The 26,356-nt window shown below is 38.6% G+C and overlaps 4 protein-coding genes across 5 annotated transcripts; 2 read left to right on the top strand and 2 right to left on the bottom strand.

The window, feature by feature from the left end:
* Window positions 1–578: 578 nt before the first annotated feature.
* rad52 (RAD52 homolog, DNA repair protein) lies at window positions 579–5,115 on the bottom strand. The gene is made up of 11 exons (XM_081355469.1): window positions 4,309–5,115; window positions 4,070–4,171; window positions 3,865–3,958; window positions 3,658–3,725; window positions 3,459–3,577; window positions 2,736–2,811; window positions 2,360–2,634; window positions 2,094–2,281; window positions 1,900–1,977; window positions 1,216–1,446; window positions 579–922 (listed from the first exon to the last, which is right to left on the bottom strand). The coding sequence occupies exons 1-11, from the start codon at window positions 4,372–4,374 to the stop codon at window positions 858–860; spliced, it is 1,362 nt and encodes a 453-aa protein (XP_081211595.1). The 5' UTR covers window positions 4,375–5,115; the 3' UTR covers window positions 579–857.
* Window positions 5,116–7,377: 2,262 nt separating this feature from the next.
* prr5a (proline rich 5a (renal)) lies at window positions 7,378–18,515 on the top strand. Its single transcript, XM_081356358.1, has 10 exons — window positions 7,378–7,642; window positions 10,434–10,614; window positions 12,577–12,687; window positions 12,789–12,869; window positions 13,832–13,880; window positions 13,969–14,026; window positions 14,137–14,228; window positions 14,307–14,447; window positions 14,674–14,812; window positions 15,915–18,515. Exons 2-10 carry the CDS (start codon window positions 10,454–10,456, stop codon window positions 16,451–16,453), a joined length of 1,371 nt encoding a protein of 456 aa, XP_081212484.1. The 5' UTR covers window positions 7,378–7,642; window positions 10,434–10,453; the 3' UTR covers window positions 16,454–18,515.
* Window positions 18,456–20,848, top strand: fbxl14a (F-box and leucine-rich repeat protein 14a). Of its 2 annotated transcripts, XM_081356360.1 has the most exons (3): window positions 18,650–18,715; window positions 18,844–18,887; window positions 19,037–20,848. In XM_081356360.1, the coding sequence occupies exon 3, from the start codon at window positions 19,083–19,085 to the stop codon at window positions 20,316–20,318; it is 1,236 nt and encodes a 411-aa protein (XP_081212486.1). In that variant the 5' UTR covers window positions 18,650–18,715; window positions 18,844–18,887; window positions 19,037–19,082; the 3' UTR covers window positions 20,319–20,848. The 2 variants fall into 2 exon arrangements, with proteins under 2 accessions (XP_081212485.1, XP_081212486.1); XM_081356359.1 differs by lacking the exon at window positions 18,844–18,887 and having other exon boundaries at window positions 18,456–18,715.
* A 1,411-nt stretch (window positions 20,849–22,259) lies between these two features.
* Window positions 22,260–26,356, bottom strand: chrm2b (cholinergic receptor, muscarinic 2b; the record flags this gene model as incomplete). Its single annotated transcript, XM_081355381.1, has 2 exons — window positions 22,260–22,837; window positions 25,534–26,356. 2 exons carry the CDS (start codon window positions 26,354–26,356, stop codon window positions 22,260–22,262), a joined length of 1,401 nt encoding a protein of 466 aa, XP_081211507.1.

Raw genomic sequence — 26,356 nt, 5'->3', positions numbered from 1 at the left:
AGTACAGTATTAAACTACAGTATATCACACCCCCCCCCAACCTAACATTTTTTCTATACCCCAAATTGAGTGCCAATCGTTTGCGGAAGTGACGTCCCGTCATCTCTGAAATGATCCGCTTGACTTCTCTAGAGAAGGTAAATGTTACTGCAATGCAGAATACGCGCCGTTTAAGGTTTAACCAAGTGGGGAGGGTTATTTGTTACTTTTGATACTTGACTGCACAGATCCAAATACTCTGTAAATGACCAGAACCACGTTTAGAGATAGTGAAACTGAGGAAATGCCACTTATCACAATCACACACTCCTGTCACATAACTGAAATTCTGAAAACTGCATGTTTTCACAATCCACATCTCACTCAAATGAAAACCGCATTAAATTTGTGGGTTCAAAAATTGCTGCTGCTGAAGTTTTCTGTCAATTCGTTTCATCCAGGGTCCTTTTGGTGAATATATGGTTTTATGTATCAGTCTTGTAAAAAAAAAAAAAAAAATGTATATATTCAAATGCTTAATAAAACATTTTGGACTTTTTCTCCTCCTATTACATTGTGCTTTTTTTCTTCTTCTTTTTAACAAGGTGTTTTCCAGAATTTTAGTAGTTATTCCCTGTTGTCAGCCACCAATAGTAAAATAACCTGGGAATACGGTTTCAATCCTTTACACAGACTTTTATTCTCCAAAAATCATCTGAAATTTGTCCTGCTTATGTTTTCATTTATTACAAATTAGGTTTATCAGTCAAAAACAGACCACGTGACAAACGTTTATTAGTTTTTCATATTCACAAACTACTAAAAAAAACTAATCTAGATAAAAACAAGATTTTCTAAAAGAAAATAAATAGTAAAATTCATTGCGTCTCCAGTTTTCGTTTCTTCATCATCTGGCCGTGTCTGTATGGGCTCTGTTGTCCACCTTCATTAACAATTACAACATCATTACCACAGGTCCATAATTACAAGAAGCTAAAGTAATTTTCTCTTAATGAACAGGCAAAGTCAACAAGCAAAGGCTGGTGCTAGAATTGTGGGCCACACGCTGCCAGCTCTGAGAGTGTTAAGTCCCTGGCTATTTATATTAATGGGGACGTGTGATGTTTGCATGAGTGAAGAGGCAAAAACCAGAACTGGGCATGCACATACTTGCCTTCTTACAAAGTTTTTGTTAATGAGGATGTATTTATTAAGTGACCATGAGTCAGATTGTACCTGCTCCTGCTGTAGTTCTCATCTCAGAGGATCTGAATTGGCCTTGAGGAACGACATGCCCCTGAGGTTGAGCTGGTGGTCTCAAGTACTGGGCTCTCTGCGGGGTCCTGCTGCGTGTCATCATCTTGTGCTGGCTCGGCGTGCTGGGCCGAGGAGGTTCTGTGGAGCCCGCTGCAGGATCTTCCAGAATATCAATGCCATCCAGAGTGAAGTTCCATAATTCTGGGTCATCTGAGAAGTGAGATATTTTTATATATTTTACCTCATAATCTAACAACCTTGTTCCTGTATTAAAACCTCAGTCACCAAAAGTCCTTCACTTTTTCTTTAGTAAAGTGAGATCTATTAAATGAAGAAAATTTTAAATTAAAACCCCTTGAAAAATATGTAAAATAAATAGTCAAAATGGAGGACTGGTAAAAATGTGTTTAATATTACTTCAAACAGGGTTTTCAAATTGTGTGAAGCCAAGAACCCCCAAATATGAATCTCTTGCAAAAGACCCCTTCCTAAAATATAAAGTCAGACAAATATTTTTACTACACAAAAACAGGTTTAATTTCCTGATTTCAGACCAGTGAAACTGCAATAATGTCAATATTATCTGTAAATGTTGAAAAACCTTTATTAATTATATTTCAAGTTATGTTACCAATGGCACTTTTTCCTAAAAATATTCCTTACCAGCCAGATACTCCTCCTGTTTAGCGGTCACCAGGTGTCCGTTTGGTGTACTGTGGTTAACGGGACCTACATCCTGTCCTAAAACGATAAACCCACTGATGGACAACGCTACACACCTGACACTCCTGCAGGCGAAAGGCTTAAATGTTTTATACTCATGGCTAAAACATGAACCCTTAAATTTTCCGTCGCACCTTGCTTAGACTGCGGGGCCGGTTCCGTGCAAGCGTTTGATGGCTCGGTTTTCCGTTCCTGTAGCAACTTCTTGGCCTCCATTTCCTGTCTGAACTTTAGCTGCAGCTGCTGCTGTCTCAGCTTCCTCTGCTGCTTGGAGTCCAGTGGAGGATCAGACGAGGACAGGTCAGCCATGTCAGCTGCTGACCTAACAACATGAGAGTAGCAGATTTATCACAAGCGCAGCTGGGCTAGTGTTGTAGAAGTTAGCACCAAATAAACTCACCTTGAGATGTTGCTGGGCCTGTTTTCAGAATCCTGGTGAGCTGATGTGTTGCCAGAATGTGCTGTCGTGTTTGTCAATGAAGTCCTGGATCCGGTGCCGCTCTCATGCCCTCCTCGTACAGGGAGACTTCCCATTCGCTCAAAGGGGATGTTGGCTGGTTCTGCCGGTTTGATAAATTCCCTGTTGGCCCGGGCCAGGCTGTCAAACCTGGCCTTCTCCACGGTTGGCTCGCCATCACTGCGTTTGGTTTTGTCCGGGTCTAAAGGAGGAGGCGGCTGCGATGACAGGAAATACAATGCATTTCAGGTACACTCATTAGGAAAATACATTGAAATGATTTACAAATTTGGCCCAAATGTTTAAGATGACTTCTTACCTGCTTTGGTATTTTATTGATGGCTATGAGATACTCCTTATTCAGAATACAGTTTCCAAGCGCGTTTCCAAAACACCTTATTGTAAAATAAAATTACTATTAATTCAATTAAAATTGTGTAAGGTGTACTGGACAGTCAGCCAGTACATTATATAAAAATAATAAATCTGGACAGGGTGATCAGGAGCCTGTTGTGAAGTGGAAGGGGTTTTATATCACCTATTAAAATATATTATCCTATTTATTATATGGCTTCTTATCAAATAAATACATTAATGGACATAATGAAACTATTTTATCAGGCAGGATATATATATTAAAAACTAATTTATTCCTGTGATGTCAAAGTTGAATTTTCCGCACCATTACTCCAGTCTTCAGTGTCACGTGATCCTTCAGAAATCATTCTAATATGCGGATTTGATTATCAAGAAACATTTATTATTATTATTAATGTTGAAAACAGTTGTGCCGCTTAATATTTTTGTTAAAACCGTGATACATTTTTTCAGGATTCTCTAATGAATATAAAATACAAAAGAACAGCATTTACTTTAAAAGTTTTATTTAAAATGCCTACTGTCATTTTTAATAGATTCTTAATACATCCTTGCTGAATTAAAGTACTTTTTTTTTTTATTGTACAAAATTTTAAAATATTGACCACAGAATGCCACAAATGACTACTAAGAATCAAGTATATGTAGAGGCAGAAATAATTACTTGAGTGCTCGTTTCAGTCCATCTGTGACGGCTTCTTTTCTTGCTTTTTCTAGTGAGAGAGCTTTCGATTTGAGGCCTTCACTCACCCCATATCCTACATCCTCATGGAACGAGCCATCCTATGGAAAAGACACATGAGGAACAGAACGGTACATGTATGCTCCTCACAATGCTGCGTTTATCCCGTCAGAGTGCTTACCTTCAATTGGACCTTTACAAAGGCACTGACTCCAACATAAAATTTCCCATTGATAAGGTCTACAAAATCTGTAACACAAGATTGACCACACACCCTTTCAAAAACAAGCATCAACCTGATTTAAATGCAGCATAAATGGGAATGTTTGAGAATCTGTGTTCGTCTTGATGACAAAACACATCAGTGCAAATGTGATGGTGTTCTTACCGACATTTTGCTGAGATATTGAGTGTGACCATCCATTATATCCAAACATTTCATTGGCAAGGCTTATAACTCTGTGACCTTCGATATAGCACACCTGCAAAACCAAAGCAAATGTCAAATAATTTGGAAAACAGCAAGCTAATCAACTATATATTAAATGTGCGAGGCTAAATAATAAGTGTACAAAAAGCACATTAATTCTGACCTTTTGTCCTCCTCCAGCCTGTCTGGAGCTGATATATTCAGGTCCGAGTTTCTGCCGCAAAGCATTCTGGACTGCCTGGTACTCCTCTGCAGTGTATGCATACTACAACAAACATCAAGTTACAAATGCATTCTGAACTCCTGAAAATACATTATGAAGTGTGCTTTCTGTAGCTCTTCACATTATGTCAACATGACCATAACAAAGTGTTAAAACCTGTCCCCTAAAAAAACACACACCTGACCAAAACATGTGCTGGTTGTATGAGGTTTCCTCTCCTCTTGCCTCCCACTGCAGTGATCCATGTGTGTTTTCTGATCGCCAAGTGTGAAAAGCAGTCAATATTCTCTTTTAAACGATGTTGAATATGTATAATGTGAGTGGAGGTCGCTAGACTGTAACAACAGGAAGTCTGACACAACATTACGCGCTAGTGTACGCCCATAGTGCGCTACCATCTATCTACCCCACTTTCTGTTGACGAAGCGACACATTTAACTGGTAAGCGTTTAGTCAATGTTTCTACGGGAACGTTCTAATGTGAAAACCGGACGCCGAACGGTAGAATTCTCTGGTCTTGGTTGAGCGTTCGAAAATTCCCGCCGCAGCGACACAACCACGTTTACGCCGCCCCGCCCACACGCACGTGCGTAACACGTCATCAAGACGGGGAGAAATTCAGTGAAAAGTCGAGTTAAAGTCCCCATGAAATCAAAATGGACGTTTTTTGGCTTTTAGAATTATGTTAGCCTTACTGTTAGTGTTATCTATAAGCTAGTGTACTCCAAAACAACGACAAAATTCATTCAAAAAAAGAATGTAGAGTTAAACATCCCGCTTTTGGTCACAGATAAATGATTATTGTGTTCTCCGCATTCACATCACAAAATGAAAATAAATATTAACATAAACAAAAAATCTAAATGACAGCAAAAAAAAAAAAAAAACGGCCATTTACTTGAAATCCAGTCTAATAATTACTGCCCACTGTATAAATGGTAATGGACATTTGGATTAATCTCAGTGCCTAGCATCTTTTAAAACCTATTTTCTAAATGCATTTTAGATAATTTATTGTGAACAATCAGAATGTCAATTGGAACTCTGGTGATGTAAGCAGGATCAATCCAATCATCAATCCCACCCCTGCAATTAACAATTAACAAAAAAATAGTGTCACCATGTCCATGTCTACACCGGTGTTGTGAGTGATCGGGTCTACAACCGAGATCAGGTCTACATCTTGATCCATTGGCTCAATGAACATTTAATGAGTACTATTTTTAGCCCCTGATTACAATTCCTGCAAAATCACATTATGATTTATGTCATTTGAAATGCATTGTAATGACCATTAAAGTCTTTAAGTTAAATGTTTTATATACTAGTACATAAACAAAGCTTTAGGTTGTGAAATCAAGCTTTATTCTTTTTTCTATCTTTTTTTTGTTAGCTTGTGTAGTACTAGCATAGCATACAGCTACCCGATTAGCCTGCTAGCCTAGCCTAAATGCCTAGCCTTACCCTACATATATAAGTGTTAATGTCCAAATATTTGTTATTATTTCAATAATAACCATAGCCTGGGTTTCCCCATGCTGCCTTGCGCAGAGCACGATTTTATTCACGTTGCTAGGCAGCCTGGACGCCATGGACCAGATTTTCCCCTCAAAAAGGGAACCAATCACAGAACGGGGAGGGAGCAGCAAGACGATGACGACGTCTATGCGACACACCGAAGCAGTTTGTTTATATCTATGGATCCAACATGGCATCAGATGCGAAGTTACCTTTCGATGCAGCCTTAGATAGTGTCCTAAGTCGTTTAGAACGCAAGTTTATTTCGTCTTCTTCCTCGTCGAATTTCTGTCGCTCTACATACGTCATCTGGTATAATTGAAACGATTAGATAGACATTCGTAGCGCCCAATAAACGGCTCTGGGCATTCGTAAACCACGCCTCAAATACGAGAAAATGAACATGTGGTTCCCAGACCACGTCTCACTCTCAATGAGACGTGGTCTGACGTTAGCCAGGCTATAATAACCATGTAATATGTTCGTATTTGTATTCATGCAATTTTTCGTATTATTATTATTAACAGTTCATCTGACCCAGCTCTCCGTGCCCACCCCAATCTGTCAGTGGGTACAGAGATCTGAAGTGGGACAATTCATTGTAGAAAAAGGCCCAGCAGAGGTTGTACTTCCTTCGCCAGCAGACGAAGTTCAACCAGCCACAGGAACTCCATTGTGAAAAAGCTGAGGAAGTTCAGCCTGCCACAGGAACTGCTGACTCAGTTCTACTCAATGAGTCTGTTCTATGCACTTCTACTGTCTGGTTTGGTTCAGCTACCAAATCAGAAATAAGAAATAAATAATCACAACGTGTAAACTCTTAATTTTTTTAGCACTACAACTTGTAGCACATGGCCGCTGTACCACCTGACCACTGCAGATTTAAAGTGTGTTCGACTTGAAGTGGCACTGTGCAGACTGGTCGGTGTATGACATCAAAGGACAGCGAGAGTGATTCGCATACAGAGCTTTATTTACAGTAAATATGACATGGTGTGAACGCAGCATAACTCCTACATCTCAAAATCCAATCAATAACCAATGCATAGAACCAAGTCCCTGACCAACATTTTTTTCTCTTGGATAATCTGGATAATCTGCTTCACTCAGATGTACATCACAATACAGAAAAAAAGATCTGTCCCTACTTCTGTTTCACCAAAAAGATTTGTTCACTGTTCAGTGGCCCTTTCTGACAGAATAAATTGTCAAATACATTTATTTTGGTGATATGAATTACAATGCACTGAATCATTCACTCAACCTATTCATTAAAAACACTGTAATAATAAGTCTTAGTGTTCTTTTAGATTTTAAATTAAAATACAGAGGCAACCAAGTAGCCTTCCGTTTGGCCTACATGACATGTAGCAATAGCCGAATTACAAGCAAAACTTGATTTAAATGTATTTAAATTCAGCTCTGCCTCTTTAAGATAAACCGCGGTTGTGCTAAATTATATCCCTGTCACCGTCAACTCAGCAGAGATTTCCTAAATCTTAATTAGGGATCCGAATAAAGATTGCAGTCTGGTTAGCATAACTCAGTGACTGATTGGATTGAATATGGATTTTATTATGCATGGCTTCTTGCTGAGCTCGTAAAACGGGAATATAATTTCCTTTATTGATGTATATTAAATGTTAGCATATCAACCCTAAAAATGATACTTTACATTCTAACGTCTCTTCGTTTTGTTTCAAGAATATCTTGACCCTTCGCACAATGGCGCGTACGCACGAGCTCGGGCGTGAACGCGCCCACAGTCTGGGCTGTCGTCTGGTCAGACAGTCTGCAACTCGGGAAGCGAATAGGAGGGGCGAGTATTGGGGATGCCACAGGAATTATCCATTAACCCCGCATAAACCCACATCCGTATTTATGGATTAGTTTCCCCTGAAGTGTAGAGCGTCATATTTATTGCTTCCGTCCTCATTGAAGTTACTTTAATATCCCTGACTGCTCTTATTCACTTTGCACGCGGAACACATGACGGTGAGTTGAAACATTGTTACTGCAATACTGTTTGCGTGGAGTGTTTTATGCTATATTGCGTTTTCCCCTGGATGAATGGTGCATTGTTGCGCTGTTAGTAACAAAAGTGCCATGATCACCATTAGGTACATTGAGTACCCAGTGCGTCAATCCCTCAATGAATAACTTATAGCTACGGATGAAATATGTAATCAATAGAAATTGATGCATTGTAACACACGGTCAGTTGAGTTGTTTGATTCGTATTGAGTTTTAACAGCGATATCTGTTAGTCCAGGATGGGAAGAGATGCTCTTCCTCTCAAATAGCCTTCTCGGGTTTACCCAGACGTCGACGTTTTACCGTCCCTTTTACCTGTCTGCACTTTAGAAAGGGAAATGGACTCCTCCTGCTCCTCCTGTAATACATCGTGGCTCGTGTCGTGTCCTGGCACGTTCAGTGAACAAAGGGAAACTGACATGATGCTTCAGGGAAAGTGAAACATATAAAGCAAAGTCACATATTTAGGTCGAGGATGTTGAGATGCGTGTGTGTTTTTTAAGAGCTCATAAAAAGCTCTTACGGCCGCTTGAACAAATGATGACAGACTGATGCAAGACAAGTCTTTTGTTGTAGTAGCCTATTTTCTTTTGCGACGCTTCCCGAATGGTCCAGTAGGGGGCGCGGGTTGAATTGTGTTGCTGAGGAACACATGGAGAATGACATGAACAACGTAAACAAGCACATCGATCCATTTACAACAGCCGAACAAAATAAAACTGACATTTCCAAATTTTCAGCAGAATAATGGTTTACAGTAGGCTTTGTCTTTACTGTAGCTGTCTTATATGAATTGGTTATAACATGACCTCATAATCTATTCTAGACTGTTTACCAAATGCTTGCATCTGGGATTTGTGAAATTTAAGGGGCTAGTTCACCGAAAATTTAAAATTATTTTATTTACTTAGCCTCATCTCGTTTCAATTTTTATTACTTTATTTCTTCTGCAGAACACAAGAATGTGTAGGTAAGTCGCTATTTTCTTTGCATTTACAATGATTGGAGACCGGAGCTTCAAAATTAATTTGAGATCCGGATCAGTCCGATTCGTGAACAAATTCAGATGGATCAACCGATTCATTAAAACTATCCGATTCTAAAGAAAGATTATTTAACTGCTTCCCAATTCAGAGGCTGCATCCTTCGAAGAGCGTATTTGAAGGCTGATTGCTTCACCGCTGTGCGGCGAAGGCTGTCCCAATTCGAAGGCTCCTACAAATGCGTCTTCTATATGCGTCCTTCGTTTCCCGTGAAATGAAGGATACAACAGATGAATCCTTCACGGCCTTGCCTACCCAAAATTTATGGCGCGCCTGTGACGACAGCATTTTTTTTTAGAGAAATTGTCCAATTACACTTTAAACATAAGTATTATTGGGTTTCAACTTACTCAAATATCTAATGATACAAATGTAAAATAAAAAACTTTAAAGCGGTTTAAATGTTGACTTACATCTTACTAAAATGTGATTATATATATAGTTTATAGTATTATATACAGAAATGGACCATGGTAAACAAATTTAGACAGTTTGTGAACCCTGTTTTGTTTTCAGATAGTTTAATATAACTGTCAAAAAAGTCCAGTTAAGTCACTTGTACTCGTCAACTGCAGCTGTCACAGTTGCTAGGCGACACGAACAGTCCTCCATTTAATGGTACGTCCCATTTAACAACGCTCAGTCCGACCTTCGCTGGCTTCGAAGGCGTGGCCTTTGAAATCCGAGTCCTTCGAAGGATGCAGTCTCTGAATTGGGACACAGCCATGACTAGTTCTCTCATGAACATTAAATAGTGATGCCTTCTAGTTAACTAATGATTTGTTTTCATGAATCTGACTGATCTGATTCTAGATTTTGACTCAGTTGCAGTTAATAACAGCTCACTGAAGGGAAAGAATTTCAGTGAATAATGGCTTAAATTTCAGTCTGTTTTTAAAGCAGCACTCAGTAGCTTCAGGATTTCTTCGCTGTATTCTCGCTTTTTGCTCGCAGGTTTCTCTCTAGAGCTCCCCCCACAGCTTCGGAATAGATATTTGACAACACTGTTGTAAAAACTCTTTGGTGATTCTCAGATACCAGAGGCTATAGATCAACGACATCAAAGCAGATGGGACATTCTTTAAAACGTCTTCTTCCTTTGGGTTCGGACAGCGTGAGGGAGCGCAATAATGACAGTATTTGAGCAGATTTCTTTTGGCCGTAAAGCAATTGTTTACATCGCGAGACCTGATATCACGCGATACTTCCTGCCGCGGCTGCCGGCGGCCCGCCGTCTCAAAGTTGCAAGTGCGAATTTTCCGCTCACGGGCACCAGGGGGGTGCGAAACGACCACCATTCAACCCGAAATAAGTAATATAACCATTCCAATGACTCCGAAGCTGTTCAGTTAAGGTAAAAAAGTTACTTAGTTCACCTTTAACACAAAGCAATTGTAATCAAGAGGAATATATGAGTATATATAAGTTGTATGAACCTCCTTTATACCTCATTGGGTTTTTTTTTTTGCATCCTTTTGGAAGTTTCAGTTAATTATAATTGCTTGGAAAAGAGCGACCAGTACACAATAGAAATTATTTTGTGTTCTGCAGAAGAAAATAAATCATACAGGCTTGGAACAACATGAGGGAGAGTAAATGATAACAGAATTTTCATTTTGGGGGAATCTATTCCTTTAAAGATGCAAGTAGTAGCAAACACCACAACCCTCTTTCATTTTGTTTATTTCTTCATTCTCTTGTGTTATCAGAGGGACCAGATATGTTCTGAATGAAAGGAGGATCTGGCAGCCTTTCGATAACAATGCTGGAGAACTTGAGCGGAGCCCACATTGATCGACCCGTCCCTAGATCATCCACGTTCAGCTTCTCTGCCCTGTTTGCTCTGCCACACCATCTTCACATGGATGGGAGCAGTCATCCATTCAGGAGGTACAACTGATGTTGTGAACGGAACTATTAACACACTCACATCCTGCTATACATACTCATATCCTGTTATTTGTTTATGATTCCTGTGTTTTTCCTTGTTACTTTGTACCCTAAATGAGCCATATTTAAAACAGTTCTCACAATGTGTGACATTCCTCAATTTACTACCTGCTGAGGGACCCATTTTGTGGACAATTATTTAGCATCAGTATGATGCCACAGGAGACATGACATAACATAGATTACTCAGTTCCAGGAACCAGACCGATATAAATGTAAATTCAATGAGTTCAGTCAGGACCAGCGGGAAATGGATTACATTTTTCCAGGCTGAAGTCAATAGAGTAGTCAGAACCACAGCATATACTGTACATGCTATGAAAATTATAGTTTGTAATTTGGTTCTTATATAAATACATAATAATAATAATAATAATATTTTATTAAAAATGTATATTAGGAAAATATGATTATTTATATTTATTATATTATTATATTATGTATTTATTATAAAATTTTTTTTTTAATTTTCTGAAGACCGTTTGTCAGATTTTCACGAAAATTAAACTAGATGATCTTCAGAATTCAAGTTGATTCGTCAAACAGTTTTTGAATAACATGCAAACGAATTTGGCATCTAGTACTCCAAAATGAACATGAGGCTGTATCTCCACGACAAAATTTGGTATCTGTAATCGCAAGCATGACTTGAGTGTGCAGTGCAGTGTTTCGCCACTGTGCCACCTAGTGGTCAGAAGATATGAAAAATTGATATTTTTTGCTTATAACGTCTGACCAGTTTGACCAAAAATCACAAGACTGGTCTCTTTCAATTTGGGGCGCCACGCCGAGTCGGACGATATCAAATTTCTCCAATTTGGCCATTTTGGGCATCGGCCATTTTGAATTTTGTCGTAAAATGCTATATTTTCCGAAGGCATTGGTGTATCGTTACAAAACTTGGTATGTGTCTCCGGCATCATGCCTTGAAGATACTCACAAGGTTTTAGGGCAGCGCCACCTTGTGGTTAATAATTATAACAAAATTAAAACGAAAGAAAAAATTCAAATGGCTTTTGATAAGTTTTGCCCATTTTATTTGAGAGTCATACCTAGAACATAGATACCAATTTTCCATAGTCGGCTGTAATTCCTGTCTTCCATTTTGTCTTTCTTAAAAAATCTACCTTTTCAAACTCCTCCTAGACCGTTGCTTCATTTTCCACGAAAATTTTATCAGATCATCCTCAGACCATGCAGAGAACGGCCAAACGTCTTGTCCGCCATTTTGATTTGATTTTTTACAAAAAACCTTTTGGAAATCTTTGTCGACTATTTGTTGTTTTCACTAAATTTAGAATGTAAAATATATTTTATAAATATATAATTTGGAATATAATCTATATTTTATATAAAATAGGACATTATTATCCTATTTTTATTTTTTATACATAATAGAAATATAGGAATAATACGGTAATATTAATATAAAATAATAATAATATAAAACATTTATATTCTATAAGATATATTATATACAAAATATATAGTCTATTTTTTATCATCCTCTTGGCACAAATCATAAGTTTCAGTGCTTAGAAAAGTAAAACCACCCGCCTCTATTCAACAAACCTCATGATTTGAGGTATTTTAAAAGCTCACACTGCACAGGAGGAGCAGGCTGTTACTCCCTTGTTCTGGGAGTGTGAAAGAAAGGGTTTTTTGTGTTGCATAACTATTAAACAAGATTGATTTATCCTCGCGTGTGTGTGTGTGTCTGACAGAGAGAGAGACTGAGGAAAGGATAGGAATGTAATGTTAGGAGGAAGGAAATTGATTTCTCAACAGTAAAACAGTAGTTCCACGTCCCCTTCCCCCTCTAGCTGCATCTTTCTAGCTCCTCCCCTTCTCTCACTTGTTGTTGTGGTTCTGGACTAACTCTAGTGTGTTTTTAACCATGAGGACCCTGTACCGCTTAAAGTTGGTGAGTTCTCCAAATCTGAGTCAGCTGGGGAAAAATGAAAAGGCTTCATTGGAGGAGAGAGGATCAGGCCCTAATGCCACATGGAACAGGTTAGTGCGTGTTTTGTGCCCAGCACATGTTCATAAGTGTCTGAACTGTTCATAAGTGAATAAACTGAGATGTAATTTCACGTCTGTGCGATTCATTGCAGCATTCACAACGCAGTTATTGCTGTATTCCAAAAGAAAGGACTGGCAGACAATGAACTCTATACGCTCAATGAAGGCGTGAGGTGAGGCAAAACAACATCGCATGTTTTGTAACAGCAGACTGGTCTTTTGTTCGTTTTTATACATTTTTGTGAATTATTTATTTCGCTATAATGGTAAGTGTTAGCAGTGTGTGATATGTAGACTTTAACACACTGTCAGCTGTGATCTCTGAGGCTTCACATTATCAGCACAGAACAGTTGTGAGAGGACGCAGAGCCTCAGTCCGCATGTAACTATTACAAGAAAAATTGTGAAGCAATAACATCCCAAATAAGGAAAACATACCCACATATTTCACCCCAAAATCAAGAGTAAAAAATAAGAAATTATATTTTACATAAAAGGGCTTTTTACGCTTTAAATAGTTAACCCTGGGTCATTCTAAACCACGGGTAAACGGAATCCATGGTTATCATTATAAAGAAAGCTAAGCTTATTTTTTGTTCCATTATAATTATTTTGCATTGAATTTGTGATACTGTTCTAAATATCATAAATCACTCCCCTCATTGTCATTACTGTAATGCATCTGCATTGTTTTACTATTAGGTTTGTTTGTGATTCTCGGGCGATAGAACGGACTTCAGTTTACTGGAGATCATTTACTCTTTAGCTTAACCTCATGCAGCTATTCCTTTTAGATGTTTCTTTTTCGATAACATTGATGTATCATAATCTAGAAGTGTTATATTTCTGTTATATCGTCATATTTTTATTTGTCAACATTAATTTTCGTAAGTGTGTCCCCAGCCCAATCAAATACATGCAGCCTTGGTGAGCAGAAGAGTATATAATTGTATAGAATTATAAATACATATAGTTTTTTTTTTTTTCAATTACATTTTGGGGTGAAATATTTGAACATATTCTTGACAGTCATTTAAACCAAATTGCGTTATTTTCTTATACATTATATTTAAGAATGATTTTTCTTCTGAAACATTTGTTAACTTGTTTACGATATTATATATATTTTTATCAGGCAGCTATTGAAAACAGAGCTGGGCTCGTTCTTTACTGAATACCTCCAGGTGAGAAAATGTTTTAAAAAATCAGTTTTTCCAGAGATGTATTTGTTCTAATATATACTCTTTTTTTTTCCTTTTCCCTCATTATCAGAATCAACTTTTAACAAAAGGCATGGTCATTTTACGGGACAAAATAAGGTTTTATGAAGGTATACCATCCCATTTTAACAACAAAACACATGTACAGAATTGCAACATTACACAGAGTTTCACTCGGTACGCAAACAACACAATCTGTTTCTCGTCATGCTGAAAATAGGTCAGAAGTTATTGGACTCTTTGGCTGAGACATGGGACTTTTTCTTTTGCGATGTTCTCAATATGCTTCAAGCCATCTTCCACCCCGTCCAGGTACAGTCCAGTCATACTGCGAAATAACTTGTCAGACACAGCAGTGGTGTGTGAATCTGAGTGCATGTTCATGTTCAGGGGAAGGAGCCGTCGGTGCGTCAGCTGGCCCTGCTGCACTTTAGAAACACCATCACCCTTAACGTGAAGCTAGAGGAGGCTCTGTCCAGACCGCGAGCCCGTGTCCCTCCCTCCATCGTCCAGATGCTTTTGGTGTTACAGGTACACATGAACTGCAAGCACTCCCTTTTCGCAATCCTCTTAGATAACGTGAAGGTTCCAGACGTCCCGTCATGAGCTGCACCCAGTAATGATAGCATAGTGACTTCAAGACAGGTCATTGGTGATGGTGTAAGCAATTGTGTCATATAGAGCGAGACATTAATCATAAGCCTAAAAAGGCTAGTCAGAGTGAAACTCCTAAATATGTCATCTTCTCGTCTTACAGGGGGTTCACGAATCCAAAGGTGTGAGTGAAGAATACCTGAAGCTGGAGTCTCTGATTCAGAAGGTGGTGTCGCCGTACCTGAGCACGCAGGGACTGTGTTCACATGAGTGTGGCGCTTCTCACTGCTCGTGTGTGATCGGTGAGAGACAGACACAACATTTAGTCTGGTTTCTTTCTGAAGTGAAGAACTTCACTGGAGAGTTCACACAAAATAAAAAGGCAGCAGTATAATTCGTTACATTTATATAGCGCTTTATCTGAGACCTCAAAGCGCTTTACATAGAAGGGGGGAATCTCCTCAACCAAGAGTATATATGTATATAGGGGAAAAACACACCACTGTTCAAATGTTTGGGTTCAGTAAGAATTTTTAATGTTTTTGAAAGTCTCTTATGCTTACCAAGTCTGCATTTATTTGCAAGGCTGTGTTTTTTATCCAAAATACAGTCTTTAATTTAAAATAACTCTTTTCCATATGTATTCCTGTGATGCAAAGCTGAATTTTCAGTCTTCAGTGTCACATGATCCTTCAGAAATCATTCTAATATGCTGATTTGGTGCTCAAGAAACATTGTTGAAAATAATGAAAAAATAAATGTTTGTATTTTATCATGGAAATACAGAAAATTTAGAGATAAAATATTTATTATAATATAATAAATTAATGTTTTCATTTATTACGACTCCTTTAAACTGTGTGAGATTAAGCTATCATTTGCTAAATTTAAAATAATATCTGGAATATATTTACTTTGATAGAATAAAGTTCATTGTATAAATATTTTGAATTCAATTATTTGTAAATCGCTTTTCACAATAAATATAATGGGTAACAGTGGCTAGGAGAAACTCCATAAAAAGAATACAGAAATACAAATTATGTCTCAAGTAATAACGTATGTCGCAAAGAAGGAGAGATAAACACTTAGAAATAAATATTGTTTTCTATATTTATTACTGTTAAAAATTAGGGCTGGGGGTAGAATAAAATTATTGTGAATAATCTCATGAATTCCAGCAAAAGCATATTGAAAACGTAATATCAAATTTGATAAATGTGCTAAAAAAAAATTTAATAAATAGATGAACTGTTTCTTTAAAGATCTTGCAATTGTGTTCTCCACCCATAAACATTTGCTCTGATCATGTGATTCAGCCACTGATATTTTAAGTATGTCAGAACGGTACTACTCCAGTAAAAAAGCAGTATATCATTACTAATTTCTTGAAAATCTTTCCAGAGAGGCGTTTGCAGTATTGCTGGTCCAAGTCTGCAGACCTGCCCTCCAGTAACCCGGTAGTGCGCTCCAAGAGTTACAACATCCCCATGCTGACCCCCGTGGCCGAGTACGACTCCGAAGTGAGCTCTGTGGGCAGCGTGGGCATCCGGCGTCACTCCGCATGCGATGTCACTTCCTGCATAGAGCACCAGGGCTATTCGACCCTGTCTGTGGGAATAGAGACCAGCTCGACCCCCAGACTCTCACTGGATCACGAGCTCACCCTGTCCGGTGTGGTGCGAGGAGCCACGGGACAGCCCGCTCTAATATCTCCGCCCGTCTTCATCCACACCTCCGCGGGGTGTCTGCACGCACCGGACGCCCAGGTGGCTTCGTCCGAGGTGGACAACGCCCTTCCGTCACCCCCGAGCTGCTCCTCCAGTCCGGAGACCATTGTAATGCAGGGGCTGGACTCACTGGAATCGGATCCTGACGGAATCTTCATCGACTTTTCCCACTGCCGCTCCGATTCTTTTGGAACAAGCAGGAAAACTAGCTGATGGAATGAATTGCTGTGAAGAATCCATTTCAAATGAAAATTTTTTTTCTGTGAACTTGTGATGTAGCTCTGTACGTCATGTATTTTTAAAACTGGAATTTCTTTCCAGCTTTGCGCAAAAACTGAGGCTGCTTCGTGGAAAAATGGGAGAGGACTCAATTTAAAGCAATTGTTTTCATAATGTTCTAAACCTGTGAATTTTTCTTCATAGTTTTTCATTGATAATAGACGTGGAATGTGTCCATTTGAATATGCATTTTACTATCTCTCATTTTATGTTTAAAGCTGCGGTCACGTTTACTGTTGTTTGGCAAATCCAGCCATTTCAATAGGAATCCATCTCTACATGATTGACAATAGACCTTTTTAGCTCGCAAAATGTGACTGCACCTTAAGTGAGCTTTGCTTAACGTATTGTTATGAGGCGACAGTATCACTAAATGTAGAAATCTCTTCCATTACTGTCACTCTTGATCTCATGCACTATTTATTGCCATGGGGCTTTTAAAAACTACATTTAGTGCTTATAAATCATTGCCAATCTAACCTGCACTCTTGATGGTATAAAATGAAATGTCTCTTCATTTGTGAGAATAGCCGAACTATTGCTAATGACAACACAGTGCAGAACATTGTACGTTCTCAAGCTTTTTGCTATTTTATGTGATGATTGTGAGCTGCCAGAGAGCAAACAGGGTTTGCTAACTGAATGTGTTAACAAAAACTCCCTTTTAGCTAGTTGATAAAATAGTACAAATGCAGAAAAAATGGTGTTAGATGAGACTGAAATAGAGACTTTCTCCTATTGGCTATAATATGCTATTTTATAAGGTAATTTTATATAACATTTTGTTTAATTTAAAAAGATATTCCTTTAGAATTTAATAGTTCATTTAATCGGTTAAATAACCGTAAGCATAATTGGATAAATGTATATTCTAGAATAGAATATATGAAAAATGATAAGGTAGAGAGTTTTTTGTTTTTATTGTCATTTTTGTTTCTCTTATTTTTATGTATGGAAGCTTTTTGACTTAGGTTATAAATTGATCAATTTCTCTAGTTTTATAGACAGAAATTGAGCATAGATTTTTACACAAGGAACATTTTTAGAATTTTAAAAGGTTTACAGTGGTACTTTAATACCTTGCACTGTCATTTCTGAAGTCTGTGCTTTGTTTCATACTGAATTTGTTATCAGCTTTCATGTGTGCTGCTGTGGATAACCTCAACAAAACTGAATTTGTAGTAAAATACTTTTATGCTTCATGTTTATGAATGTTTCAGAGTACAAGAGTATGGCTTGGTTTTATACTGGTCAGGCTCATATCTCGTTTGTCTTTCTAGATTTTGTTATAATTTACTTTAGTCACTCTTTCGTTAAGATGAACCGGTTTTGCATAGGAAATAAGCGTGAAAAACTAGATAACTGGAGCTTGTATTTGTTTACGTCCGGTGACGTTGAGCCGGAAGCAAGGTTTGATTCGTGAATGAATCATTCTTTTGAACCGAATCTTTTCAATAAATAAGTTGAAACGCTTCATAAACCATAAACTCGCCAATTCACTGAACCGAGACCCGTTAATACCCTTATTAGCAGAAAACCGATATATGAGCTCATGATATAAGCATTTGGAGTGAAACGAGGATTTGTATCAAAGTAATCAAAGTTACTTTAGTACCTAAATATAAGATATGAGGACCTAATTATGTGTTTTATCAACACAAAATATATTTTTGAATTTTATCATCTAAATGTGCCACATCCTTTTCAACGTAAATTATTTTGTGTCAGGTTTTATTATTAGCTGAATGTCTGGTTTTATGAATAAAAATTAATTTGAAAATGTGATTTTCTTATGTTTTGAATGCAAAATGTCATACGTGCATTTTAGAAGCATCACGTACGGAAGTACTATTTGCGCCTTGACGTAAAGCTTCTATCTGTTTTGTGAACCAATTCTTTGAAACTGCTCAAAAGAACCGATTCGCGGAAACGAGTCGGACATCCCATCACGAATGGGAGGGGGTTGTTGTTGTTTTAAATAAACACAGTTTGAATTAATTTGAGCAAATGCAATGCTTTATATGTTTTTAAAGAAAAATAATCAATTTCGATATACACTTCAGACATTTTGAACATAAACTTATGGTGTTTTCCATACAATAAAAACAGTCCGGAGAATAGTCACCCTCCCCGTTTTGAAAGGATGAAGACAAAGGCTACCGGAAACCGGACTCCATAGTTTTCGTCAAATGGCTGGTTTGTATTCATGCGAAATCGTTTGTTTTCTCCAACCATAAACGTTTCGTTTTTCAAAGTCTTTTCGGCGAGCTTTTTCATGGATTTACATTTATGTTTACTAAACATGTGTCGCGATCTGGAAACAGCCGTTACAAAGACCTGGCGGTGCAAATACAGCGTCTACTCCGACGTAAGCTGGTTATTCCAAGCGAATGAATCTCACACCAAGTTTTAAATGCAACAAAGCGCGGTCGTTTTTTGTTTTTGTTTTTGTTGTACGTTTACTTCGTTCTGACATTTCTCCCGGTATTTTGTTTTACATGCGGTCCTCGCCGGCAGAATTCCAGACAACTAACTTCGCTAAGCTAACGAGCTGCTCTTAGAAATGGAGATCCACATCTCGAGCCTTTTCCCGGAGATCTTAGCGATGATTTTCAACTACCTGGACGTTAAAGGCAAAGGCAGAGTCGCGCAAGTGTGCACGGCATGGAGAGACGCCTCGTACCACAAATCAGTCTGGAGGGGAGTAGAAGCCAAACTCCATCTGAGAAGAGCAAACCCATCCCTCTTCCCCAGCCTCCAAACCAGAGGGATCAAGAAAGTCCAGATCCTCAGCCTGAGACGCAGCCTCAGCTATGTTATTCAGGGCATGCCCAACATCGAGAGCCTTAACTTGAGTGGATGCTACAACCTAACAGATAACGGCCTCGGTCATGCTTTCGTGCAGGACATCCCCTCATTGAGGATCCTCAACCTCAGCCTTTGCAAACAGATCACCGATTCCAGCTTGGGCAGGATTGCGCAGTATCTGAAGAACTTAGAACTGTTGGATCTCGGTGGGTGTAGCAACATCACCAACACGGGGTTGTTGCTAATCGCTTGGGGCCTTCATAACCTCAAAAGCCTGAACTTGAGAAGCTGCCGGCACGTCTCGGACGTGGGCATCGGGCACCTGGCCGGCATGACGCGCAGCGCCGCGGAGGGATGCTTGAGTTTGGAGCATCTCACCTTGCAGGACTGTCAGAAACTCACCGATCTGTCGCTCAAGCACATTTCCAAGGGCCTCAACAAGCTGAAAGTCCTGAACTTGAGCTTCTGCGGTGGAATTTCCGACGCCGGCATGATCCACCTGTCACACATGACCCAACTCTGGACTCTTAACTTGCGCTCCTGCGACAACATCAGCGACACAGGCATCATGCATCTTTCCATGGGCGCTTTGAGGCTGTACGGGCTGGACGTGTCGTTTTGCGACAAAGTGGGCGACCAGAGCCTGGCTTACATCGCGCAGGGCCTGTACCAGCTCAAATCCCTGTCGCTTTGCTCGTGCCACATCAGCGACGACGGGATCAACAGGATGGTCCGGCAGATGCACGAACTGAAGACGTTGAACATCGGCCAGTGCGTCCGGATCACGGACAAGGGCCTCGAGCTCATTGCGGATCACCTGACGCAGCTGACCGGGATCGACCTGTACGGCTGTACCAAAATAACCAAAAGGGGACTAGAGCGAATCACGCAGCTGCCCTGCCTTAAGGTGTTGAACTTGGGACTTTGGCAAATGACCGAGGTCAAGGGTTTAGGAGACGCCTCTGAGATCCTGCCCTGCTACGCCTCGTAACGTTTACGCTACCTCAGTGTCGCCAGTGATGTCTTGTTTTTCTAGAGACGTGTATTATATTATTAAGACGCACAGTCGCACCATCATGTACTTTGTTACTAAGCCCGTTTGGAAAAGGGGCTTGATGTAGTTCAAATTGAATCAGCAATAAAACACTGAACAGCCTTCCTAATGGTATAGTCTGAATTATGATGGTTCCCTTGAATGCCTTTGTTTTTCTGTACTTTGTTTTAGAGCCTCAAATTGAGGTAAAATGTCTTTTATTCTCATTTCCACTGACAAACGCATTTTGTCACTGCCTTTAAGTATTTATCCTGAAATACCAGCAATTGGAGAGAGAAAAAAAGTTTACCATGTGTGTGGACAAGGACGGAAAACTTGCTTGTTCGTTTTATGTGATTCCTCCCTGGTAAAATGGAACATATGCAATTTAAACTTTGTTTAAAAAAAAAAAAGAGGCCAGTTTGCTTGTTAAAGACCTACAAGATGTCTGTTTATTTTCCTATAAATGATTAAAGCTACAATTGTTTTTAACTAAATTGTTCTCCTGTTATTATTTTTATACTTCATCATGTTCTACAACACTCATTACATTTGTTTTGCATTTGATTTTTCCATAATTCCACTCTTTTTTTTTTTTTTAAAGTGCATACATATACACATAAAATAATATTTTGACGGTTTATGTACATTTAATTGCAAGTAAAAATGCTTATATCTACATAATCACATACTCTCATATATGCAAGCACAGAATAATCACAATAAGCCCAATTTTACAAATCTAGAATATTGCACCAGCTAGTAATTCAAATTTCTATAAAATGTTTTTAAAGTATTTCTTTAAAAATTGTAATGACAAATGGCTGTAAAAGATTTATTAGTCAAAAGATGTGTGAATCCTAAAATACGAATTATATATATTGAAACACCATTATCTGCATAAATGACAGGAAAATTAAATCATATTGATATGTATAGAACTATTATACATACACATATATACATAGATATAGTGTATATATGTGAAGAGTTCAGATGCAAAAGCCTCTTAAGTGCCATCTGAAATTTTCTTCTAGAATGATCATTTTTATCAAGCTTGTATATTTAAGTTCAATAATTTCACTTAAATGGCAACGCAAATTACTTATTAATTGTCATTTAAGTGAAATTACTGAACTTAAATATACAAGCTTTGTAAAAATGATCATTCTAGAAGAAAATTTCAGATGGCACTTAAGAGGCTTTTGCATCTGAACTCTTCATATATATATATATATATATATATATATATAAATGTTATGCATATATACAGATATATATATCAACATTATCAATATATACACACATATATAATATTACAAATATCTTTACATTTATATTACAAAAGTTGAATTGATTACTTTTGATTTTGAATTGAATGCATAAAAAAAATACTGATAATGCTTAATAACGACTTAATGCAAGAAATACAACATTATTAAATTGTTCACCGCTTCTTTTCTGTTGTCCATATAATAATTTGGCAGCTGAAATAACATTTGAATGTTTCAACAGTTTGGCCTAGCCTGGTATTTTTCCAAACCCATGAATAGACCTTATTCAGAGCAGCGCCATGACAGGTATGAAAGCGAGGCTGTGAGGGATAGACTTGCTCTGTTTTTAGTGGGATCCGCTGTAAAACCCTGTATAAAGCTCCTAAATCACCTATCATTTTCCAAAGCTCATGTTGTCAAGAGGTTTTTTGTCTACTGAAATTTCTTGGAAAGATATTTTTGCAGTGTTTCATTAGCAGAACAATCCAAAAACACATGAAAATAACAGTAAAACCCAATGAAGAGATGTATGTCTATCCCTCACAGCCTCAATCAAAGATGGCGCTGCAGTGAATAAGGTCTATAGATCCAAACCACCAGACTTTTGGATATTCTCTGTGCTGTCTTAATGTTTTCTGCTGGCATGAATATTCCTGTACTTGCATGTCAGCAGCTGTTTGAAGGTGTTCTTGAAGGTGACGTTGCACAGGGCATAGCAAGCGGGGTTAACCGTACTGTTTATGTAGCAGAGCCAGTAGCCAAAGGTCCACATTTTGTTTGGAATACAGGTCGAGCAAAAAGTGTTGATGAGTACCATGACATTGTAGGGAGTCCATGTGGCTGCAAACGCCACCAGAATGGCCATGATGGTCCTTGTTACCTTCTTCTCCCGCAAGGATAAACTCTTCTTCTTCTGAAACCGAGGCATGAGAATCTTCTGCGACACCAGACTCAGCCTTTCCTTCCCGTTGGTCATGTCCTGACCTCCGTTGTTGGGTTTATAGGTGTTTTGCGGGTCCTCTTGGGATGTTGTTCTGAAGCAGGTAAATCTGACCCAACTTCCTGCGGCCAGCGGAGCTGATTGGGTCTGACGGCTTCTGATGTCACCGTTAGTGCTTATAGATACGGCCTCCTCATCCCGCTGGTGTGAAGAAGCGACCACACTTCCAGATATAGAGTCATTCTCACTCTCCCGCTCTACTCCTGCAAGTGGGTACAATATATTTTCAGTGAGATCTTTGATGATGACAGGATTGAACTATATTTGGTTCAGATAACTGGAGGGAAAAACCATACTTGTGTTTGTCTGCTGCCAAGCTCCAAGAAAGACCATAAAAGTAGTTCATATGTCTCAGCAGATTCAATTGCAGTCTTTTTCTCACACAAAGCTGCTCACAATATAAGTGCACTTATATATAAAATTTGAGTGAAAAAATATTTTTTTTTATTAGATAATTAGTCAATGTTTAGATTGATTATTTCCAACACATTTACAAATATTACTGTCAGATATATATTAGATATTACTCAATCCAATAAAAAAAGAAATACACACATATATATATATATATATATATATATATATATATACATACATATATACATAAAAAATATATATATACATGTGTGTGTGTGTGTGTGTGTGTGTGTGTGTGTGTGTGTATGTATGTATGTATATATATATATATTTCATCAAGGATCGGATGCATCAAATTGATCAAAAGTCTATTCATCAAAGAACCCTGAAAATTCACCATTTCCACAAAAATATGAAGTATCACAACTTTTCAACATTGATAATAAGAAATGTTTCTTGAGCAGCAAGTCATCATATTAGAATGATTTCTGAAGGATCATGTGACACTTAAGACTGGAGTAATGATGCTGAAAATTCAGCTTTAAAAACAGGAATAAATTACAGTAATAGAGAAACAGTTCTTTTAATTTGTAATAATATTTTGCAATGTTACAATTTTTACAGTATTTTTGATTAAATAAATACAGTCTTGGTGAGCATAAAAGACTTCTTTCAAAAACAAAAAAATATGAATGTTTCCAATTTTGACAGGTACTGTGTGTATATATATATATGTATATATATATATATATAAACTGAAAAAAAAATCTGTAGGTGTATATATCTAAAACACTTTCAAAATAAGCAGGCGTGTGTTTTATTAACTCAATTTAATGTTATTTTAAAAAAATATATTTAATTATTTTATTTGCAAAAACATGTTGACTTAATAATAAGCGTAAATTCAATCTGTTCATCATATAAAGCGATCGAGTCTCTTCAGAATTTTTTTTACTAAACCGCTCAATTCATATGGATTAGTTTTATGATATGATATATTTTGCTATACACTCACCTAAAGGATTATTAGGGACACCTGTTCAATTTCTCATTAATGCAATTATCTAATCAACCAATCACATGGCAGTTGCTTCAATGAATTTAGGGGTGTGGTCCTGGTCAAGACAATCTCCTGAACTCCAAACTGAATGTCAGAATGGGAAAGAAAGGTGATTTAAGCAATTTTGAGCGTGGCGTATTTCACAATCTGCTCAGTTACTGGGATTTTCACGCACAACCATTTCTAGGGTTTACAAAGAATGGTGTGAAAAGGGAAAAACATCCAGTATGCGGCAGTCCTGTGGGCGAAAATGCCTTGTTGATGCTAGAGGTCAGAGGAGAATGGGCCGACTGATTCAAGCTGATAAAAGAGCAACTTTGACTGAAATAAACACTCGTTACAACCGAGGTATGCAGCAAAGCATTTGTGAAGCCACAACACGCACAACCTTGAGGCGGATGGGCTACAACAGCAGAAGACCCCACCGGGTACCACTCATCTCCACTACAAATAGGAAAAAGAGGCTACAATTTGCACGAGCTCACCAAAATTGGACAGTTGAAGACTGGAAAAATGTTGCTGTGTCTGTTGAGTCTCGATTTCTGTTGCGACATTCAGATGGTAGAGTCAGAATTTGGCATAAACAGAATGAGAACATGGATCCATCATGCCTCGTTACCACTGTGCAGGCTGGTGGTGGTGGTGTAATGGTGTGGGGGATGTTTTCTTGGCACACTTTAGGCCCCTTAGTGCCAATTGGGCATCGTTTAAATGCCACGGCCTACCTGAGCATTGTTTCTGACCATGTCCATCCCTTTATGACCACCATGTACCCATCCTCTGATGGCTACTTCCAGCAGGATAATGCACCATGTCACAAAGCTCGAATCATTTCAAATTGGTTTCTTGAACATGACAATGAGTTCACTGTACTAAAATGGCCCCCACAGTCACCAGATCTCAACCCAATAGAGCATCTTTGGGATGTGGTGGAACGGGAGCTTCGTGCCCTGGATGTGCATCCCACAAATCTCCATCAACTGCAAGATGCTATCCAATCAATATGGGCCAACATTTCTAAAGAATGCTTTCAGCACCTTGTTGAATCAATGCCACGTAGAATTAAGGCAGTTCTGAAGGCGAAAGGGGGTCAAACACAGTATTAGTATGGTGTTACTAATAATCCTTTAGGTGAGTGTATATTTATGAGGGACAGAAATCTCTCAGATTTCATTAAAATATCTTCATTCGTGTTCCGAAGATGAACGAAAGACTTACGGGTTTGGGAAGACATGAGGGTGAGAGATTAATGACAGAAAAGTTTAATTTTTGTGTGAATTGACCCTTTAACAATAATGACACTTTTGGAAAAATTTAATAAAACTATAATAAATATTTAATAAAACCTCTTATGCTTCTCTTTTATCTTTTTAGGAGCTTGACAGCCCCTGTTCTCAATATGTACATTGTATAAAGAGCAGTGTGAACATTCTCCAAAAAATCTCCCATTGTGTTCAATGGAAGAAAAAAAGTAATGCGAACCTGTAGTGGCATCTGAAGCACTCTGCCTGCGTGGGATCATTTCCTCTCCTCCTTGGATTGACTTTCTCTCCTTATTCCTCTCAGTTGTGGGTCCAGCCTGGCCTCCATCATTACTGGCTCTAGTAATTCTCTGACTGTCTCTGCTTCGGACACGACTGCGGCTGGCTTTCGAGATCTGCCAGTACAGTACGGTCATGGTGACGACCGGCAGGTAAAAGGCAGCGATGGCGGTGCCGAAGGTTACCGTAGGATTGGAGAAAAACTGGATGTAGCACTCGCCTTCAGGAACCGTCCGGCTGCCCGTGATGAACTGCCAGAACAGGATGGCTGGAGCCCAGAGAATGAACGACAGGATCCAAGCTGCAGCAATCATCATGCCTGCCATCTTGTGGGTCCTTTTGACCGGGTAGCTGAGAGGTTTGGTGACGCAGAAATATCGGTCAAAGCTGATGATGAGGAGGTTCATAACAGAGGCGTTGCTCACCACGTAGTCCAGAGCCAACCAGAGGTCACAGACCAAAGCTCCTAAAGGCCAGTGGCCAGACACAATGTACACGGTGTAGAGGTTCATAGAGAAAATACCGATGAACAGGTCGGCACATGCTAGACTGAACAAGAAATAGTTGTTGACCGTCTGGAGGTTCCTGTTGACCTTGATAGAGAGCATGACCAGCACATTGCCAATGATTGTGATCAGGCTTAAAGTGCTCAGTCCGAGAATGACGAGAACAAGCTCCACTTGTGTGAATGGACTGTTTAGGAAAAAGTTAGTCTTGTTAGCATGGCTGGGGCTTGGAGAAAGAGTTAAGTTGGAAGTCTCCAT

The sequence above is a fragment of the Scardinius erythrophthalmus genome (assembly GCF_964197995.2).
Source record: "Scardinius erythrophthalmus genome assembly, chromosome: 24".
In the NCBI taxonomy this organism is placed as follows: Eukaryota; Metazoa; Chordata; class Actinopteri; order Cypriniformes; family Leuciscidae; genus Scardinius; species Scardinius erythrophthalmus.
This window is presented reverse-complemented; position numbering and strand designations above follow the sequence as displayed.

Bases quoted from the DNA above. Each gene is read 5' to 3' on its own strand.
- rad52 (XM_081355469.1), bottom strand. From the start codon at position 4,374: ATGGATCACTGCAGTGGGAGGCAAGAGGAGAGGAAACCTCATACAACC. The intron at 2,812-3,458 runs GTAATTATTTCT...TTTTACAATAAG, and splicing joins GGACTGAAACGAGCACTCAA to GTGTTTTGGAAACGCGCTTG. The intron at 2,282-2,359 runs GTGAGTTTATTT...TCATGTTGTTAG, and splicing joins AGGCCCAGCAACATCTCAAG to GTCAGCAGCTGACATGGCTG.
- prr5a (XM_081356358.1), top strand. From the start codon at position 10,454: ATGAAAGGAGGATCTGGCAGCCTTTCGATAACAATGCTGGAGAACTTG. The intron at 12,688-12,788 runs GTTAGTGCGTGT...GATTCATTGCAG, and splicing joins CCTAATGCCACATGGAACAG to CATTCACAACGCAGTTATTG. The intron at 14,813-15,914 runs GTGAGAGACAGA...AAATCTTTCCAG, and splicing joins TCACTGCTCGTGTGTGATCG to AGAGGCGTTTGCAGTATTGC.
- fbxl14a (XM_081356359.1), top strand. From the start codon at position 19,083: ATGGAGATCCACATCTCGAGCCTTTTCCCGGAGATCTTAGCGATGATT.